The 21,961-nt window shown below is 39.7% G+C and overlaps 1 protein-coding gene across 3 annotated transcripts in view; it reads right to left on the bottom strand.

Annotated features, from left to right (window-relative positions):
* mtmr14 (myotubularin related protein 14) overlaps positions 1 to 21,961 on the bottom strand; it is a 116,687-nt gene that overhangs the window by 56,735 nt on the left and 37,991 nt on the right. For all 3 annotated transcript variants that reach the window (XM_073072858.1, XM_073072860.1, XM_073072859.1), the window contains exons 5-9: positions 19,860 to 19,917; positions 17,110 to 17,232; positions 3,793 to 3,866; positions 2,993 to 3,063; positions 1,924 to 1,998 (exon numbers count right to left, since the gene is read on the bottom strand). In XM_073072858.1, the coding sequence (XP_072928959.1) occupies positions 1,924 to 1,998; positions 2,993 to 3,063; positions 3,793 to 3,866; positions 17,110 to 17,232; positions 19,860 to 19,917 (401 nt within the window). The remainder of the gene's footprint in view (positions 1 to 1,923; positions 1,999 to 2,992; positions 3,064 to 3,792; positions 3,867 to 17,109; positions 17,233 to 19,859; positions 19,918 to 21,961) is intronic.

Genomic DNA, 21,961 nt, shown 5'->3' with positions numbered 1-21,961 from the left:
ACAAAACCTGCTGCCCGCTGATATGACAAAAAAAAGTTATAGTTGCTTTTTACTGCCACTAGAGGAAGCTTCAATCCAAATATTGTGTTTATAATCCACGGTACACTGCAAATATCACTAGACCCTTTAACCAGTAAAATGCCCACTCACACAGTCACAAAACTGTACCATGCAAAAATCTTAGGCATGCACAAGTAGCAAGACTTTTGCACAGTACTGTAGTAATTTTATGTATTGCACTGTATGTACTGCTGCCACAAAAAAATTACAAATTTCATGACATCTGTGAATAAATGATAAACGTAATTCTGATATGTGTCTCTATTGTGGACTGAGAATTGGAAGGGGGCAGGGAGAGGAGAATCATGGTTGGGAAAAGAGGAAGGGAGGGGGGGAGAGCCTGAGGTCCTTCACCACCAAGTTCAGAAATAGTTATTACCCAAAAACCATCAGGCTCCTGAACCAGTGAGGATAATTTCAGTCATCACTACTCTACAATCTATAGACGCAATTTCAAGGTTACTCTGCAATTAATCTTCTCAGTATTAGTTTGTTTTTTTATTTGCACAGTTAGCCTTCTTTGGCACATTGACTGTTTGTCAGTCCTTGTCTGTTTACTGTTTTTTATAAATTCTATTGAATTTCCTTTTCCCTATAAATGCCTGCAAGAAAATAAATCTCAATGTAGTATATGTTAATATATGAATACTTTGATAATAAATTTACTTTGAACTTGGTTACTTGTTTTCTTTCCATAGATACTACCTGACCTCAGCATTTTCAGAACTTCCTGCTTTAATTTTAGGTTTGCAATATCTAGAATTATTTTGACTTTCATAATATCTGGAATAGGCAGATTATTGTTTTATGAAGAAGGGCTGAACTGTACATCAATGAAGTTTGAAAAAGTAGTGACTTGAAATGCAAGGCCCTGCAAGATCTTGAGGGGGTAGATGTGGAGACAATGTGCACACTTGAGGCAGAATCTAAAATTAGGGGGCTACTTATTAAAATTAAGGATAACTTAATTTTATACATTGATGGGTGCCTTTTCTTCTTTCAAAATGGAAATAAAACTTTGGAACTCTATCTCAAAAGAGCAGTCTTTGAGCAAGTTTAAAGCATAAGTCAATCAATACTTAATATATAGAGCAAGTAAACAGGAATACAAAATGAGATAAAAATGGGATTAATCATGACCCTATTAAATGCCACAGAAGGCACAACCTGCCAATGGGGCCACTCCTGGTTCCAATTCAAATGTCATAAACTATTCCAATCTATCTATAGAAAACATGGATACACAAGAGAGGGTACTTAAATTTTAGCTACTAAAACAAGATAACTTACTGATTGAAAAAAATCACGATACTTTGATACAAGAGAACTCTACTTCTGTAGCTGTTAACAGTTTTTCCGATCTGAAACACGTAATCAGGACTAGTTAAATTGATATTTTAGAGCTTCTAATAACATATAGTGCTGAAAGATAGTATGGAAAAGGGACGAGTTAAGTTGCAGTAATTTTACAGCGTCTATTCTTTACTCGCTTCATTAGACCATCAATTCTGACAAAGGATCTCCGACCTGAAACATTCTTCACACAGACACTACTTCATCTGTTGAATATTTCCAGCATTTTGCATTTTTGTTTAAACTTCTGGTATCTGCAGAGTTTTTCATTTTCACTTACTTAGAGCAATGATTTATAGAATTCTTCAGAATATCTTGAGGTATGAAAAGCCGCAATTTGACTGCAGTTAAACATCTCCTTTCTGTCTAAATGAACACAACTGGACCAAGTTATGTGTCTGCTCAGCCTCAAGTTATTTCCCATTATATATATATTTTTTAATTCGTGCCTGTCTGGATAAAAAAAGTTTCTCCTGAATACAAAATTCAGAGTTATTAAAGCAGTCTCACCTGATAATCTCTCCAATCAATATTGAGATTCTCAGTCAGGGAAGGAGGGATATTCAATGGTGCATCAACAAAATCCTAAAAGACATGAGTAAAAACTAAGTTACTACACAGCATGTGACTATAAGGGGGAGGGTGTGCACAATAATATTGCCGTACCAACATGACCATCCCTTGCTATTTCTAAGTCCTGCCACAAGGCTTCATTGGATGATTTCTCAACAATAACCTCTCTAAGAATCTATTTAACACTTAGAAATTCATTCAATTTCTATCAGAAATTGGCCCAGTTAGGCACTGATAATGTGGAGGACAAATATGAACAAATTGGCAAGATGAATTTTGACTACACTATTTTTGCATCCCTTTGTCTCTTTTTTTAATATTCCACTACAAATCTAAATCTTTAATTTTAACACAAATTTGTTAATTAAGACCGGAAGTGAATCCAGCAGCCTCAGAACAGTGCACAGAGAGGTATACCTTGTTCTCGGTTCTAACTCTAACATTTAATTTTGTATTATTAGCACTTTATTTCAAGCCCCTCAGCTTCTGGAGACAATTTCTCCCGCGTCATTCTTTCCTTATTTAACTCTAACATTCTACCACGACTTGGCATCTATTTCGATATTTTACATCTTCTTGGCTGCACTCACAGATGAACCCATGTTTCAGCATTCATTTAAGACAAAAGGCCTAGTCTTGCAACTTCCTTATATTTGTCATAAAATCAGTTGCTTATTCAACTACCATACAGTTACTCTGATCATCTTAGTGAAATCTCTTTGTTCCACTGCAATCCTTCCAGGTCCAAAAGAGGAAGGAACTTAAAAAGCAAAATAACAAATTGCTCGAAGAACCAAGCAAGTCCTGATGAAGAGTCTTGGCCTGAAACATTGAGTGTATTGTTTTCCATAGATGCTGCCTGGCCTGCTGAATTCCTCCAGAATTTTGTGTGTGTTGCTTGGATTTCCAGCAGCTGCAAATTTTCTCTTGTTTGTTAAAAGCAATGTAACAGTTTGCGAACAAAGCCCACGCCCACTTACATGCCTCTTCTCCGGTGCAACCTCACCTGGTTCCAATTGAACACCAGCCCTTCAGCTGTGTAGTCTCGATCCTTGTAATCCTTAAAAAATTCACAACCTGCAGACAATGCAAAGGAAATCTGCAATTACAAGAAGTGTTCATTGGTCCTGGCCATTATTGCATTAATGTTTCTGGATGATAGCTGTGCAAAATTTGATTACTCTATTTCTTAGCATTATTACAATGACTGTACTGTGTCAACTGTAAAGTGCTATGGCTATGGAATGTGCTGAATTTTTGAAAGGTGCAGTACAAATACTAATTTTCCTTCCTCTATCACTGCACCTGCATGTAAATATACTTATCATTACGATTAAACAAACAATAATCTGGAGATTTGTGGGTGAATTTTTTTTTAAAGTGAAAATGTAAGATAATTTAAACTTACTAAGAACAGATTTTTATTACGTGCAATGAATAGTTGAGGCAATCATTTTTAATCCAATACACACCACCCATCAAGCAGAAATCCACAATTGTGAATAATTTTCCTAGTATCTTGTCAAATTAGAATCAAATAATTTTGCATTTGAAGCATTTCAATATCACTGATGTGTCGTGCAGATTCAGAAACCCAAGATACCCTATGGGCCACGGGGTATTAAACAATACCAGTAGCTCTCTTAGCTCACAAAAAGCAGGAGCAGGAACACAGGAGTGCCATTTTCCCTAACACATAACTTTGTTCGTACAAGGCAAAGCAAGTATCTGGTAAGGTCTTAAAACCATGAACAATGATTTCAAAAGGTTATTGATTCTACAAATAAAATGATGTGAAGTAGTTACCTGGATAAGGTATAGATAATAAGGTGAAATCTGCGTATCGCTGTGCTTTGTCCACCTTCTCAGATGAGGTCACACTAAAGAGGAAGAGAGAAGATGAATATTTGTATTATATTGCTTTAAAATTCCAGGCATCTCTAATTTCCCCTCACTCCCCAGTTTTATATTTTTGGTGTATTTATTTGCTTAGCAAGTTGGATTCTATACATGAGAAATAGAAGATTGCATTGCATTTGAAAGTGTCTGCTACACGCTTCTAGGTAAACAAAGCTAGAATCAGAGTAGAACTCCACCTTACCAGAGTACATTGAAGCCAGCCTGAAAATACATCTTGCTGAAACATGTAACATTAGTACTTTGCACAAGACAGCCACTGTTGCCATCAATCCTTTTGACTTGTAATCCGCTATAATACTCATGACCATGCCCGAGTACTATGAAAACCCCTGAATAATGAGCTGTGTTCTCTTGTTTGTTTCAGTTAAAAGCTGTTCCTACTATTCCATAAGCATTTGTCAAATGTACAGTATAGCCATTAGACATCACCATAAGGAAAATGACCTACAGTGAGAAATTGGTTATGGTTAGTGAAAGCCATTAACAAGAGGCAGGTGGCACATGCACAAATGGAAACAAAAATGTAAGTGGAAACAGCACCATTAAATAAACTCTTTACCAAAAAGTCCAATAGATATTACAAGTTAACATATGTAGGGCTTCAAAACATGACCAGAGTATAAATCAAATCACTTATGACACTTGTGTTCTCCTAATTTCCTTTAATTCTTAACCTCATCAATATGCATCAATATCACACACTGAAATTATCACACATATTGCACACTTTGCAAAGAAAACCTTTTTCCCCCCAGAGCATTCCTGTCTTTTAAAACAATTATTGGATATTTTAATTTTTTTCCCCCGAATCTCCAATGCATCCTGTAGCATTGAGTCAAGGTGCAAGTATTGAAAATAGATAGATATAGAAATTTTAAGGAAAAGGGGAAGTTGAGTAGGTGAAGCCCTTCTAAATTAATAAGCTTGTCCATTCAAATCAATAACTGAATTATAATCTGAACCCACGCTAAAGGATCTACCACTCCTGCATCAAAAAGGTTTTGTTCTGACAATCCTACTGCTAGGATTAAAATCAATGGATACTTATCTAATAGTTTTATCCTAGATTGGGACTATTTGTTTTATGGGAAGGATGTAATTGGATTGGGACAATTTGTTTTATGGGAAGGATGTAATAGAGAAATGGAGGTCATTTAAAGGAGAAATTTTGAGGGTACAGAATCTTTATGTTCCTGTTAGGTTGAAAGGAAAGGTTAAAAGTTTGAGAGAGTCATGGTTTTCAAGGGATATTGGAAACTTGGTTCGGAAAAAGAAAGAGATCTACAATAAATATAGGCAGCATGGAATAAATGAGGTGCTCAAAGAATATAAAGAATGTAAAAAGAATCTTAAGAAAGAAATCAGAAAAGCTAAAAGATACGAGGTAGCTTTGGCAAGTAAAGTGAAAGTAAATCCAAAGGGTTTCTACAGTTATATTAATAGCAAAAGGATAGTGAGGGATAAAATTGGTCCCTTAGAGAATCAGGGTGGGGACAGTTATGTGTGGAGCCAAAAGAGATGGGGGAGATTTTGAACACTTTCTTTTCTTCGGTATTCACTAAGGAGAAGGATATTGAACTGTGTAAGGTAAGGGAAACAAGTAGGGAAGTTATGGAAACTATGATGATTAAAGAGGAGGAAGTGCTGGCGTTTTTAAGGAGTATAAAAGTGGATAAATCTCTGGGTCCTGACAGGTATTCCCTAGGATGTTGAGGGAAGTTAGTTTAGAAATAGCAGCGGCTCTGACAGAAATATTTCAAATGTCATTAGAAACGGGGATGGTGCCGGAGGATTGACATATTGCTCATGTGGTTCCATTGTTAAAAAGGGTTCTAAGAGTAAACCTAGCAATTATAGGCCTGTAAGTTTGACATCAGTGGTGGGTAAATTAATGGAAAGTATTCTTAGAGATGGTATATATAATTATCTGGATAGACAGGGTCTGATTAGGAACAGTCAACATGGATTTGTGCGTGGAAGGTTATGTTTGACAAATCTTATTGAACTTTTTGAAGAGGTTACTAGGAAAGTTGACAAGGGTAAAGCAGTGGATGTTGTCTATATGGACTTCAGTAAGGCCTTTGACAAGGTTCCACACAGAAGGTTAGTTAGGAAGGTTCAATCGTTAGATATTAATATTAAAGTAGTAAAATGGATTCAACAGTGTCTGGATGGGAGATGCCAGAGAGTAGTGGTGGATAACTGTTTGTCAGGTTTGAGTGGTGTGCCTCAGGGATCTGTACTGGGTCCAATGCTGTTTGTCATGTACATTAATGATCTGGATGATGGGGTGGTAAATTGGATTAGTAAGTATGCAGATGATACTAAGATAGGTGGCATTGTGGACAAAGAAGTATATTTTCAAAGGTTGCAGAGAGATTTAGGCCAGTTAGAAGAGTGGGCTGAAAGATGGCAGATGGATTTTAATGCTGGTAAGTGTGAGGTGCTACATTTTGGTAGGAATAATCAGAATAGAACATTCTGATTCTAGGTGGAATCTCATGTGGATAGGGTGGTGAAGAAAGCTTTTGGTATGCTGGCCTTTATAAATCAGAGCATTGAGTACAGGAGTTGGGATGTAATGTTAAAATTGTACAAGGCATTGGTAAGGCCAAATTTGGAGTATTGTGTACAGTTCTGGTCACCGAATTATAGGAAAGATGTCAACAAAATAGAGAGAGTACACAGGAGATTTACCAGAATGTTACCTGGGTTTCAGCACCTGAGTTACAGAGAAAGGTTGAACAAGTGAGGTCTTTATTCTTTGGAGCGTAGAAGGTTGAGGGGGGACTTGATAGAGGTATTTAAAATTATGAGGGGGGATAGATAGAGTTGACGTGGATAGGCTTTTTCCATTGAGAGTAGGGGAGATTCAAACTAGAGGACATGAGTTGAGAGTTAGGGGACAAAAGTTTAGGGGTAACACGAGGGGGAATTTCTTTACTCAAAGAGAGTGGTAGCTGTGTGGAATGAGCTTCCAGCAGAAGTGGTAGAGGCAGGTTCGATAATGTCATTTAAAGTAAAATTGGATAGGTATATGGACAGGAAAGGAATGGAGGGTTATGGGCTGAGTGCAGGTCGGTGGGACTAGGTGAAAGTAAGCGTTGGGCACGGACTAGAAGGGCCGAGATGGCCTGTTTCCATGCTGTAATTGTTACATGGTTATATAGAAAGGGGCACGAGACAGGTTTGTGCATGGTCACCGCTGCTCTTCGCATTATATCTGGAACCATTAGCTCAATACATCAGACAAAATGAAGATATCAGGGGGTTACTATTAAAGGGACAGAGCATAAATTGACCTGTTACACGGATGACATTTTGATCTCTCTAGGGCAACAACACACTCTTTACCTAAACTGATGCAATCCTTTGAACAATATGGCCAAATATCAGGATACAAGATCAACATAGATAAAACCCAAGTACTTTCATATAACTATAGCCCACCAAGAGAAATTGAAAGTAGATATCCTTGGGCATGGCAAACAGAGTCTGTCAAATATTTGGGCATCATTATGCCAAAAGATTTGGCAAAATTATCAGAATGCAATTATCAGCCTATATATAAAAAAATTAAGGAAGATATAACAAGATGGAACCTAATTCCTTTTCTTGGTCTCAGTTCAAGGATTGAATCTATTAAACTGAATATACTGCCCAGACTACTATATCTCTTTCAGACCCTACCAATAGAGATTAACCAAAATCAATTTAGTGAATGGAACAAGATGCTATCAAAATATATATGGCAAGGTAAAAGGCCTAGAGTTCATCTCAAAACTTTGCAATCAGCCAAGGAAAAGGGGGATTGGGGACTATCTTCTCTTTGAGATTATTATTTAGCAGCACAGTCGCGAGCTGTGATATGTAGGTGTAACCCATCATATGACGCTCAAGGGAAAAACACTGAGGAGAGGATATTTCCATCCCCATACAGGCAATTTTTGCTGATAACAACCTACAAAGTTACATAAATACTATTGATAACCCATGGATGAAATTGACTCTTAAAATATGGAAAACTATTATAAAATATAAACCAGAGAGAGACATTGCAATTCTTAAATGGTGTGCATATGACTCAGATTTTACACTGAATAAACTGGATGCTAGATTTAAGGACTGGACAGCTAAATGAATAACCGCTATTTGCAATATAATGAAAGAAGGAACTGTACAGTTTTGAAATGCTCAAAGAGAAACACTTGTTAGAAAAACAAGACTTTTATTGGTATTTACAGATGCAATAGTATGTTAATAGGATGGTTAAAAATGTAACCGAGGCAAGTACATGTCTGATAGAGCTATTTAGAAAAGCATATAATTCAGACAATGGTAGTAGAATCATTTTAATCGTGTATAAGGGTTTGTCAAATCTTAAAACACATTCAACTTCATACATCTAAAGAAAATGGGAGAAGGAAGGAGAGATAATAATATCTGAGGAAGAATGGACAACAATATGGAGGTATCAATGGAAGTGTACCCATTCACAGAAATGGAGAGAGTTCGGGTAGAAAAACTTGATAAGATATTTTATTATACCCTCTCAGAAATCCCATTATGGTAGTAACATCCCTGTTTGCTGGAGAAGTTGTGGAAATCAAAATGCAAACCATTATCATATTTTCTGGGAATGCCCTGTTATCAAAGACTGTTGGAGAGGGATACACAATGCCCTACAAGACATTTTTGACTGTGAAATACCCTTAGAGAGTAAGACCATATATTTTGGGTATATACCTCAAGAATGGTTGAAAAGAGATGAATATTTAATGAATATACTGCTGGTGGCTGGTAAAAAAAAACCCTTACCAGGAAATGGTTATCACAGGAGAACCCAACTTTAAATGTATGGATGGAAATTACAACGGACATTTACAAAATGGAGAAGACAACAGCATCTGTTAATCATAAGCTGGAACAATTTGATCCATACTGGGAAAAATGGTTTAACTACATAACACCTCATAGGCCTGATTTTATTCTCACAAGTCAATGAATATGTTGTAAAAAGATCACTCCCTACTTTGTACATAGTTTTCTTATTTCGATTGCTCTTTCTCTCCACTCCTTTCTATGAGTGTATATCTCAGATAATTATTATGTAGAGATTTGTGACAAATATGATTACATGATATATATGTACAGTATCTGAAATACATCTTATGGAAATGTTTGTTTGATGATAAACTTCAATAAAAAATAAATTACAAAAAAAAAGGTTTTGTTCTGGATCCCATGTAAGAGATCTACAAGTAAATGTTTTGTCGAGAATGGAGAAGGTTATTATTGTAGATTACAAGGGGACCTTGATTGATAAGGGAACTGGGCTGAGGAGTGCCAAATGGATTTCAATAGATAAGTGTGAAGTGGTACATTTTGGAAAGTCAAACCAGTGTAGGACTTATACTTTGAATGGTAAGGCACTAGAGGGTGTAATGGAACTAAGAGATTTAGGGGTACAAGTGCATAGTTGGTTGAAAGTGGTATCACAGGTACACAGGGTGATGAAAAAAGGTGCTTAACATACTGGCATTCATCAGTCAGGGCACTGAGTATGGAGTTGGGACATTATGCTGCAATGGAACAAGTTGTTGATGAGGCTGCACTTGGGAGTACCGTGCACAGTTTTGGTCATAGGAGAGAGTGCAGAAAGGAGTACAAAGATATTGCAGGACTAGAGGGCCTGACTTATAGAGAGAGACTGGCTATGCTAGCCCTTTATTCCTTGGAATGTAGGAAAATGAGGAGCAATCTTATGGAAATGATTACAATTATAAGGAGAATGGCAAGTCTTCCTCCCCCCCTCCCCCCAAGTAAGGGAGCCCAAAATAAGGGCACAGATATAGGGTAAGAGAAAAAAGATTTAAAAGCAGCAATTATTTCCATAGAGAAGGTGGTGACTACATAGAACGAGCTGCCAGAAGAAGTGGTTAGGGCAGGTACAATGGTACGTAAGCAGCACTTGGATAAGTACATGGAGAGACAGAGCTTAGAGGAATATGGGACAAACGCAGGAATTAGGGACGAGCTAGGTGGACACCATGGTTAGCATGGACTCGTTGGGCCAAAGAGCCTGTATCCATGCTGTATTGCTCTTTAATTCTAAGAGAGAGCAGGTTCTTCAGAAATTTATATTCAAAACATTAAAGAATAAACCATTTTGAAATACAGTATGTACCACTGACTGAAAGAAGCTGTGTTCTTCAGGACAAATCCAGTCACGTCATTAGGAACGCGAGCTGATTCAGATCCATGTTACATCCTGTAAAGTATTTTTAAAAAAGATCTTGTGATGCATACAAGATACACCATATGCTTTATGAAATTTCTCCAAAAGGCAGAAAATAACAATAAATACTCAGTTTCAAAATTGTCAGTCATACTTTTTGATTCAATGCCATTTTCTTAGTAGACAAGTGAAACAAAAACTTCATGGAAGTGTGACATATTGGAGCATCACAGTTGGTAGGTAACAATTTCTAATTTCACCATTAGGTATGAACTACACATGAAGACTACAGAAACCACAGGCACAGACATTTATTTAGCCTGTTTTTCCTCAGAGTTCTAGTCATTATATAGTATTTAATTATTTCAAGGAATTATTTTTTGTTCTACATAATGCTCAATGCAATGGTAGATTCTTAGAAGAATTTCTTAATACCTATGCACATTCTCACAATGCAAGTCAGTATTTACAGAGGAAGTTGATGGGCGTACTTAAAAACAAACAAATGAGGCAAGAAAACAATTGACAACAAATAAAAAAGTAACCAGCTTAGGTGTTCAACTTGTGTGTAAGACAACAAATTGCGCAAATACGAAAAGAAAGAAATAATAATAACAAATAAGCAATAAACATTGGGAACATGAGATAAAGAGTCCTTGAAAGTGAGTACATAGGTTGTGGGAACATTTCAATAATGGGGCAAGTGAAGTTAAGTGAAGCTATCCCCTCTGCTTCCAAGAGCTTGCTGGTTGCAGTATAATAACTGTTGATGAACCTGGTGCTGAGAGTCCTGAAGTGTCTGTACTTTCTTCCTGATAACAGCTGAGAAAAGTGAGCATGACCAAGTGGTGGGGGGTCCCTAATAATGGATGCTGCTGACAGACCCTATTTTGGTTATTATTCCATTATGGGTTCATTGAGTATACCTGAAAGCTGTATATGGTGACATATGAACTTTGAACTTTACCCAACTACATAATCTGGAAAATTGATGTCAACTGGCTAAATTTCCTCAACCTTACAGAAATACACACACACACACAACCCCCACCCCCACCCCCCAAACTCCAGAAATTCGCTTGGTTCCAGCTGCATACACCAAACCCATGCTCCTTCCATTTTTCTGGTCAGGGTCTCAATGTCCCTTGTGATCCAGGGTTTCCTAGTCCTGTGGAGCATTTATTTGGATCTTGCTGCACGACCTGTCCTTTGTAGAAAAGTTCCAGTGGGAAAAATACCTTTGATTACAAGTTCATTGAGCAGTCATCAACTTGAATGTCCTGTAAGTCCTGCAGCAAGAGGAGTTGGTGGATTCTTTATGACGTTCCTTAAGATGACTGTTGTTCATCTGGCAGAATTCCTCGTGGTAGAGCTCAATTAGCTGGTGAATAGAGGAGTTCTTCCTTTCAGATCCTTCATGCAGAGTCATAGCCTCAGTCCCACCACATACTGCTTATGAGATAGTAACAGAATTGACATCCACCTCCTGGTGGACTATATTGGGGAAAAATATAATGATAGAATCCTGTTGAAGCTACTGAAGGATGATTCATGGAATCATTCATTTTTTAAACCAGACTTCCAGAAGTTTATTCTGTTTCTCCTCTCCACCACTCCCTGCAACTTAAAACTAACTAGTTTTCTTCCTTTCACAGTACTGATGTCTTTAACTTGAAACATGAACTCAAGGTTTTCTTTTCATGGATACTGCCTGACCTGTTGGACTTTTCCAGTATTTTCTGTTTCATTTTGGACTTCTAGTTTCTGTAACATTTTGATTTAAAGCTGTAAAGCATTCCCTCTACAGCAATACATCCTTTTCAAAGTATGTTTCCTGGAACTAATTGAAGAACATGTCTTATGAGAAGAGGTTGAGTGAACTTGACCTTTTCTCCTTGGAGCAATGGAAGATGAGAGATGACCTGATAAAGATGTATAAGATGATGAGAGGCATTAAACGTGAGGATAGCCAGAGACTTCTTCCCAGGGCTGAAATGGCTAACATGAAGGGCATATTTTTAAGATGCTTGGAAGTAGGTACAGGGGGATGTCAGAAGCAAGTTTTTCCACACAGAAAGTGGTGGATGCATGGAATGCACTGCCAGCAATGGTGGTAGAAGTGGATACAATAGGGTCTTTTAAGAGACTCTTAGATAGGTATATGCTTAGAAAAATAGAGGGTTATGTGCTGGGGGAATTCTAAGCAGTTTCTAGAGTAGGTTACATGATCGGCACAACACTGTGGGTGGAAGGGCCTGTAATGTGCTGTAGATTTCTATGTTCTATATACACATATATACTACAGTTTACTGGGATCTCCACACAACTAAATGCAGAATAGGAAAATTAACTCAGGGCGACTCATTTGCAACTTCACTGTATTAAAGAGATTATAAATAATAAGTATGGAGGGAAGGGAAGATGCTGGTATGGAATTAAAACACGAATATGGCTTGCTTGGGCTAAATAGCTAGTTTTGCGCAGTATACTGTACATAATACTCCACAATCACCCGAACAACAGATGATCCCTCCTCCACACTGACAGGTTAATCATCATTATGTGCCATGTCGTACAATGTGGGTAATCATGGTCTATGACCACAATTGTTCTTGTTTTTCCACTGCCTTCTTCAGGGCAGTGTCTTTACAAGATGGATGACCCCAGCCATTATCAATACTCTTTAGAAACTTTCTGCCCGGAGTGAGTGGTCACTTAACTAGGACCAGCTGCTGATCACCTGCTTCCATGGCTTTAGGTGACCCTGATCAGAGTGGCTAAGCAGGTACTACACCTTGCCCAAGGGTGACCCACAAGCTCCAACGGTAACATTATCCAAGTCAAGGAGCTCTCTGATACATTAACACAATGACACATTCATTCACTCTTTTGCACTGCAGTGTTGTGAAAACATCTGGGATTGTATTGTTTTATGCCAAACAATGTAATGAGGATTTCAGCCGAATCATCCTTTCGAGTAACATGTTCTAGACCACTACCACCCTCAGTGAGTTTCCCTCCATTTTCCTTCTCATACCTCTTATCAATTACTTTAAATCTATGCCCAAGTTCTTAAATTGTCTGCCAATGGAAAAGGATTAGATTCATATAGCACAGAAGCAAGTTGTTCAGCCCACATTGCTGCCAGCCAGTGGGCATCCATTCATATTAGTCCCATCCTCCAGTACTTTGCCCAAAGCAACTCAAGTGCTCACCTAAACACTTACATGCTGTCAATGGCTCTGCTACCACTCTCACCAGCAGTGCAATCCAGGTACTCAACATTTTTGAGCTGAAAAACCCTCAGATCCCTCCTAAGTCTCTTGCCCCTTACCTTAAATCTACGTCCTCTAACTTAAATCACTTCATAAGGAAGAAGTTTCTTACACTTCAGTCTATCTGAGTCTTCAGTTTTACATACCTCAATCATGTTCTGTCCTCCACTTCCGCGAAAACAGGTCTGGCCTCTCCAGTCTTTCTTCATAATTAAAGTCAAGTCAACTTTTATTGTCATTTCAACCATAACTGCTGGTACAGTGCATAGTAAAAATGAGACGTTTTTCAGGACCATGGTGTTACATGACACAGTACAGAAAACTAGACTGAACTACGTAATAAAAAACACAGAGAAAGCTATACTAGACTACAGACCTACACTGGACTGCATAAAGTGCACAAAAACAGTGCAGGCATTACAATAAATAATAAACAGGACAGTAGGGCAAGGTGTCAGTCCAGGCTTCGGGTATTGAGGAGTCTAATAGCTTGGGGGAAGAAACTGTTACATAATCTGGTCGTGAGAACCCGAATGCTTCGGAGCCTTTTCCCAGACGGCAGGAGGGAGAAGAGATTGTATGAGGGGTGCATGGGGTCCTTCATAATGCTGTTTCCTTTGCGGATGCAGCGTGTAGTGTAAATGTCCGTGATGGCAGGAACAGAGACCCCGATGATCTTCTCAGCTGACCTCACTATCCGCTGCAGGGTCTTGCAATCCGAGATTTGGCAATTTACGAACCGGGCAGTGATGCAGCTGCTCAGGATGCTCTCAATACAACCCCTGTAGAATGTGATGAGGATGGGGGGGTGGGAGATGGACTTTTCTCAGCCTTCGCAAAAAGTAGAGATGCTGCTGGGCTTTCTTTGCTATGGAGCTGGTGTTGAGGGACCAGGTGAGATTCTCCATCAGGTGAACACCAAGAAATTTGGTGCTCTTTACGATCTCTACCGAGGAGCTGTCGATGTTCAGCAGGGAGTGGTCGCTCTGTGCCCTCCTGAAGTCAACAACCATCTCTTTTGTTTTGTTCACATTAAGAGACAGGTTGTTGACTCTGTATCAGTCCATTAGCCGCTGCACCTCCTCTCTGTAAGCTGACTCGTCATTCTTGCTGATGAGACCCACCACGGTCATGTCATCAGCGAACTTGATGATATGGTTCGAGCTGTGTGTTGCAGCACAGTCGTGGGTCAGCAGAGTGAACAGCAGTGGACTGAGCACGCAACCCTGGGGAGCCCCCGTGCTCAGTGTGATGGTGTTGGAGATGCTGCTCCCAATCCAGACTGACTGAGGTCTCCCAGTCAGGAAGTCTAGGATCCAGTTGCAGAGGGAGGTGTTCAGGCCCAGTAGGCTCAGCTTTCCAGTCAGTTTCTGAGGGATGATTGTGTTCAATGCTGAACTGAAGTCTATGAACAGCATCTGAATGTATGTGTCTTTTTTGTCCAGGTGGGTTAGGGCCAGGTGGAGGGTGGTGGCAATGGCGTCATCTGTTGAGCGGTTGGGACGGTACACGAACTGTAGGGGGTCCAGTGAGGGGGGCAGCAGGGTCTTGATATGCCTCATGACGAGCCTCTCGAAACACTTCATGATGATGGATGTAAGTGCAACGGGACGGTAGTCATTTAGGCAGGACACTGAAGACTTCTTCAGCACGGGGACGATGGTGGCGGCCTTGAAGCACGTTGGAATGGTGGCGCTGCTCAGGGAGATGTTGAAGATGTCAGTGAGAACATTTGCTAGCTGGTCTGCACATCCTCTGAGCACTCTACCAGGGATGTTGTCTGGTCCAGCAGCCTTCCGTGGGTTGACCCTGCACAGGGTTCTTCTCATGTTGACCATGGAGAGACACAGCACCTGGTCATTTGTAGGAAGGATGGACTTCCTTGCCACCACGTCATTTTCTGCCTCAAACCGGACGTAGAAGTTATTCAGCGCATTTGGGAGGGAGGCATCACCTGCACAGTCAGGTGATGTTGTCTTGTAATTGGTGATGTCCAATTACAAGAGCGGTCTGTATGCTGGGATTAGCATAACAGAGATGTGGTCTGAGTATCCGAGGTGGGGGCAGGGCTCTGCCCGGTACGTGTCGGGGATGTTTGTGTAAACCAGGTCCAATGCGTTCTCCCCTCTCATTGCAAAGTCCACGTACTGATGGAATTTGGGGAGCACTGACTTAAGGTTCGCGTGGTTAAAATCACCGGCGACAATAAACAGACCATCAGGGTGTGGTTCTGCAGTTCGCTAATAGCCCCGTACAGTTCACAGAGCGCCTCCTTAGCATTAGCTCTGGGGGAATGTAGACACCGAATATAAGAACAGAGGTGAATTCCCGCGGCAAATAAAATGGTCTGCATTGAACTGCCACAAACTCCGCTAGCAATGAGCAGTGTCTGGAAACCAGCACAAAGTTCTTACACCATTCCATGTTGATGTAAACACACAAGCCACCACCGCGAGTCTTACCGGAGACAGCTGCATCTCTGTCCGAACGAAACAAAGCTAGCCTGTCTAGCTGGATGGCAGCATCCAAAATCCCATTAGTGAGCCATGTCTCTGTGAAGACAAACGCGGAGCAAACTCTGTACTCCTGCCGAGTATTACTTTGGAGTCGGATGTAGTCCATTTTATTGTCCAGGGAGCGGACATTGGAGAGCAGAATGGACGGGAGAGCCAGCCGGCCGGCTAGGGTTTGCTTTTAGCCTGGCACAGACCCCTGCCCGTTTGCCTCGCTTCTGCTTCCTCGCACATTGCTTTTGACGTCTCCATCTCCGGCTCCCAGCATCAGGCAAGTCCGAAGAATGTAGGCCTGTTATGTTCCCCTCAGCAAGCTGACGTCGTGTAATTCAGCCAGCAGATCTTTGTGGAGGTTTGTTTTTGGACGATCTCTGTATTGTAGAAGTATCTGGCGATGGTAGACAGTCGCTTTGTTATCCATATGTCCTAATCGAAAATTGTGTATCAAACTTAAAATAGAAAATTAAAGTAACACCAGGTCTGAAAAGCCGCTGCTGCTGTGCCGCGCCGCCTCATGGGACAGTATAAACACTACAACCCAGGAAATATCTTGCTGATTCTCCTCTGCATCCTCTCTGGTGGTGTATGTCCTGCCCTAACTAATATCCAAAATGCAGAACTTCAGTTTATTGTAGTACTAAATTTCATCTGCCATTCCTCAGCCTACTTCACCAACACATCAATATCACTATATGGCTAAAACCACCTGCCACAATCAATAACTCCACCTTTCTTTTGTCATCTACAAATTTACTCATCATGATTCATAGATTTACATTCAAACATTCACATATACTACAAGCAGAAAAGGTCCCACCATTGATCCCTGTGGAATACCACTAATCGTAGAAACAACCTTCTTGTTATTACATCTTTCCTATAATGTGGTCACCAGAACTACATTCAGTATTCCAGCAAAGGACCTTCCAATGCTTTATAAAGTTGAAGCACAACTTCCACGCTCTTCTACTAGAATTTAACTAGCCATTGTAAAAAACAAAAGCACAAATTATACTAATGAAACTTCAGATAAGTTACATATTATTCTGATCTATATTCAGGCTTCTTACTTGCCCCAAGGCTTCACTGCAACCACCACCTGTAAACATTGCCTCAATATTATTGAGATTGGTGTTACAACAAGTTTTTAATTAAATACGATGAAGCATGCACTTACTTCAGTCCAAACTTCACTTTCTTCTTCTCTACCATCAAGTCACAAATGTAACGAACAGAAAGATAGCGAAGCAGCTTTATGTCATGACCTCGAACCTTATCGAATAACTGGGAATCACCATTTCTGGAATAATCAAATACAGACATGAAAACAAGTTCAGAATAAAACTAAAACCTAGTGTCCAACATTGTTTTACAATGATTATGACTGCAAAAACAACCCATACCTTTCTAAGGAGTTAATTTCTGACTCTTACAATATCTCAGAATCTGCAGAATCTTCACAGTACATTATTTCTTTAAACAATGGTATGTGTTGATGACATACAATCAAAGTGTAGCAATCTAGTTATTTATTTTACAAAGATAATAACCCTACATTTTCCCATTTTAAATTCATGCTTACAAATTCTGGTCTAATCAATCCATATCCCTTTGCAAGCTCCTTATTAACTTGCTAACCTACTTATCATTGTACCTCCATCATATTTGGCTCGAGTCCTTTTATCCAAGTCATTAACATAGTTGAAGACATAAAATTAAGTCCTGCCCACTGGATTTTGATTGCCAATGTACAGTCTGAAAATGACAAACTCATGACAACTATCTTCTGATATCTTAAGAGTGATAACCACTTTATAAGCCCATCTCCACCTACTCTCATCTTGTACAACAATCTTTTATATAGATTTCTGAAAGCCTTTTAAAACACTAAATACATTACATCTGTTTGTTTCCTCAAACCATTCTGCTTGTTAATCCTGAAACAACTATTAAATTTGTCAAACAATTTTCTATTGAAAACCGTTTTGACGCTTGAGTGTATGGTGGGTTGCACCATCTTCCTAATGACGGATGTTAGGCCAACTAATGTGTAGTCTATTGCTCTATGTCACTCTCCTTTCTTGAACAGTGGCATCATCTTTACAGTTTTTCCAATCTTCTGGGACCTCTAGAATTCAGGGAATTTTGGTAAATTACAATACATCTCTGCAGTTATTCCCTTTAAGAGCCAAGGATCACAAGCCATTAGATAAATGATCCCATTATGTGCTTCTTAGTATATTTCCATTAATAACAAGATTTATTTTAAGTTTCTCTTTTTCTGTAGCTCACTGAATTTTAAGTATTTCCCATTATTAATTCCCCGATATATTCTTGAAATTTATAAATGGAATACAATTTACCTTGGCTACTCCTTTATTTTAAATAACTAAAGAAATTCTTATTGTCTGCTTTTATATTATTTGCTAATTTATTTTCATACTCTTTTGTACCCTCTTCATATTTTAGTGATTCATGATTTCAAATTATTTCCCAATCCTGCACAAGCATAATAGCAGACATCATAGTTGAGGCATATCAGGGAGCTCTTTGAACTGATATTAGAAAGCAGATAACCTATCGCCAGAGAGAGTGATAGATCTTTAAGATCACAGTGAGCTATACCACATTCACTGCAGGCCACAAAATCCACATCAAATTAATTGTTCCATATAAAATGCTTTGCTGATTCTCACAAACTTGAACTTTAAAAAATACTGTCTCTATAAACCATAGTTATACCCACACAGAAACTTATTTGATATCTCTCCTAACTAGAGAGAATCCGCAGATACTGGAAATCCAAGCAACACACACACACACAAAGTGCTGGAGGAACTCAGCAGGGTAGGCAGCATCTATGGAAAAAAGTACAGTCAACTTTTTGGGCCAAGACCCTTCAGCAGGTCTGGAGGAAAAATAGATGAGGAGTAGAGTTAAAAAGTGGGGAAGGGGAGAGAGAAACATAAGGTAATAGGTGAAACCTGGGGGGGGGGGGGGGTTATGAAGTAAATAGCTGGGAAGTTGATTGGTGAAAGAGTACAGGGCTGGAGAAGGGGAAGTCTGATAGGTGAGGATAGAAGGCCATGGAAGAAAGAAAAGCAGGGAGGGCCACCAGAGGAAGGTGATGGGCGGGCAAGGAGATAAGGTGAGGGAGGGGGAAAGGGGAGGGGACTGGTGAAGGAGAGGGCAGCTGGGGACCCATGTCAATCCATGGTCTCCTCTACTGTCACACTGAGGCCACACTCAGGTAGAAGGAACAACACCTTGTATTCCATCTGGGTAGCCTCCAACCTGATGGCATGAACATCCATTTCTCGAACTTTTGGTAATGACCACCCCACTCCTCTCCTTAATCAGTCCCCATCCACTTTTTGCTCTCACACCTTATCCACTTGCCTGCCCATCACCTCCCCCCTTTTCTTTCTTCCATGGCCTTCTATCCTCACCTATCAGACCCCCACTTCTCCAGTCCTATGTCTCTTTCACCAGCTTCCCAGCTATTTACTTCATCCCTCCCCCTCCTGGTTTCACCTATCACCTTATGTTTCTCTCTCCCCTTCCCCACTTTTTAAACTCTACTCCTTATCTTTTTTTCTCCAGTCCTGCCAAAGGGTCTCGACTGGAAATGTCGACTATACTTTCTTTTCCATAGATACTGCCTGGCCTGCTGAGTTCCTTCAGCATTTTGAGTGATCTCTCTTCCACGTAGCTTTTCAATATTGTTGCCTTAGAGCAGTAAACAATTCCTGACTTCAAAATAATTCTATTAGAAGCTTGTTGCTGTAAAATCTTTAAAAGAAAAAGGAGAAAATACATGTTATACTCAGATTCACATGCTTTTCAACATGATCAATGCAATACTACTTAACACGCATAGGCATGAACAAAATTTTACTTTCATTTGACATGAAGAATTTCACTCACCGTACAACATAGTCATCAGGCACTTCATCAGATTCTGCCCCCGCATCATCAGATCCCCCTAAACAAAGAAAAAAAAAACACAAAAGCATGTACAAATTGTTTATGGTTGTATGTATATTACAATAAATCAATTACTTTTCTTTCAGCAAATAATTAAGGCAAACTGCAACAGTAATCCACTTTTCTGATCTATACATGGAATACACAGTATTTAAACAGGATTTACAAGCTTGCTTATAAAAATTTTAAGAGCGCATGTAAGTGTACATGATCCAGCACCTCATACCTCCTTTGCCACTCAAAAATATCAGTTTACACTCCTTACATACAGATTTAATGTCTCTTGATTCTTTTAGCATCCAAAAATCTATCAATATCTGTGTTTGATCTCATTGATTATACTCCATTGCTTTTTATGGCAACATTTATGCACCACCCAATTCTCTTCCCATCTCTCCTCAATAACATTTATCAACCTAACACTGTTTACTTCTCCCTCATTTATTTGTTCAGTCTCCTCTAAAACTCAACTGCATTATCTGCTTTAGTCTAGCAATATTTTAGCTGATCATATTAAAAAGTACAGCATTTGAATTTCAGAGTAACTGTCGGACCTACACATGCTCTTTTCCACATAAAAGCTTTCTCTGTTTATATTCTATCCAAGCCCATCATTCTACTTATCTATCCCTCAGCCTTTAGTTCTCAAGAGTACAAAAAAATCATGCCAATTCATCATGAACTGCTATACATCCTTGCATTCCTAGTAATAATCCAGCAATCTTTGGTGCCTTTATATCCAAGTTTATCTCTAATGGTTTACACACAGGACCCAAGTCTATCTAATAAGAGCTTGATTTGTATTTTAACATAGCTTCCCTACTTTTCAATTCTGTCCCTTTGGAGTTATCCTCCTGAAAATTAGTTTTTTTTTAAAATGGATTTAGTAAAAAGCAAACAAATGGTGCAACCTTTCATCAGAAACAAGAAAAAATTTGCAGATGCTGGAAAACTGAACAGCACACACAAAATGCTGGAGGAACTCACCTACCACCCCACCCGCCTCCATGTCCAGCACATAATTCTCCAAAACTTCCACCATCTCCTATGGGACCCCATCACCAAGCACATCTTTCTCTACCCCTTACTTTTTGCTTTCCGCAGGGATCGCTCCCTACGCGACTCCCTTGTCCGGTCGTCCCTCCCTACTGATCTCCCTCCTGGCACTTGTCCTTGCAAGCGGAACAAGTGCCACACCTGCCCATACATCTCCTCCCTCGCTACTATTCAGGGCCCTAAACAGTCCTTCCAGGTGAGGCAACACTTCACCTGTGAGCCTGTTGGGATCATCTACTGTGTCCACTGCTCCCAGTGTGGCCTCCTGTTTATCAGTGAGACCCAAAAGAGATTGGGAGACCGCTTTGCCGAGCACCTACGCTCTGTCCACCAGAAAAAGTGGGATCTCCCAATGGCCACCCATTTTAATTCCATTTCCTATATGTCCATCCATGGCCTCCTCCACCGTCGTGATGAGGCCACACTCAGGTTGGAGAACAACATCTTTTATTCCGTCTGACCTCCAGCCTGATGGCATAAACATTGATTTCTCAAACTTCCAGTAATGCCCCCACCTCCCTTTCCTTCACCATTTCCCATCCACTTTTCCCCCTCTCACCTCATCTTCTTGTCCCCCCACCCATCGTCTCCCTCTGGTGCCCCCTTTTCTTTCTTCAATGGTCTTCTGTCTCTTTCACCAATCAACTTCCCAGCTCTTTACTTCATCTACCCCCTTCAGGCTCACCTACCACCTTGTACTTCTCTCTCACTTGGGTAGGAAAAATAGAAATTTTTTTTGGAAAGGTGAGAAATTGAAAAAAATTTGTTGGGGGTATTTGTGTGTCAACATACATAGATACTGATTTAACACGCAGGTATAACAGGTAATCCGATAAAAGTAATTTCTCATATTTCAAGACAGTTTAGGCCAAGAGTACAGACTTCTTACTCCAATTAACATTTGGCCCTAGTGGGGTTGCATCTGGAATATTGTGTACAATATAGTCTTCCTACCTAGGACATTCATTATTGCAAAGGAAATACTG

The sequence above is a fragment of the Hemitrygon akajei genome, chromosome 19 (genome assembly GCF_048418815.1).
Source record: "Hemitrygon akajei chromosome 19, sHemAka1.3, whole genome shotgun sequence".
Classification (NCBI taxonomy): domain Eukaryota; kingdom Metazoa; phylum Chordata; class Chondrichthyes; order Myliobatiformes; family Dasyatidae; genus Hemitrygon; species Hemitrygon akajei.
The sequence above is the reverse complement of the archived record's forward strand: the minus strand, read 5'-3'. Positions and strand labels throughout refer to the sequence as shown.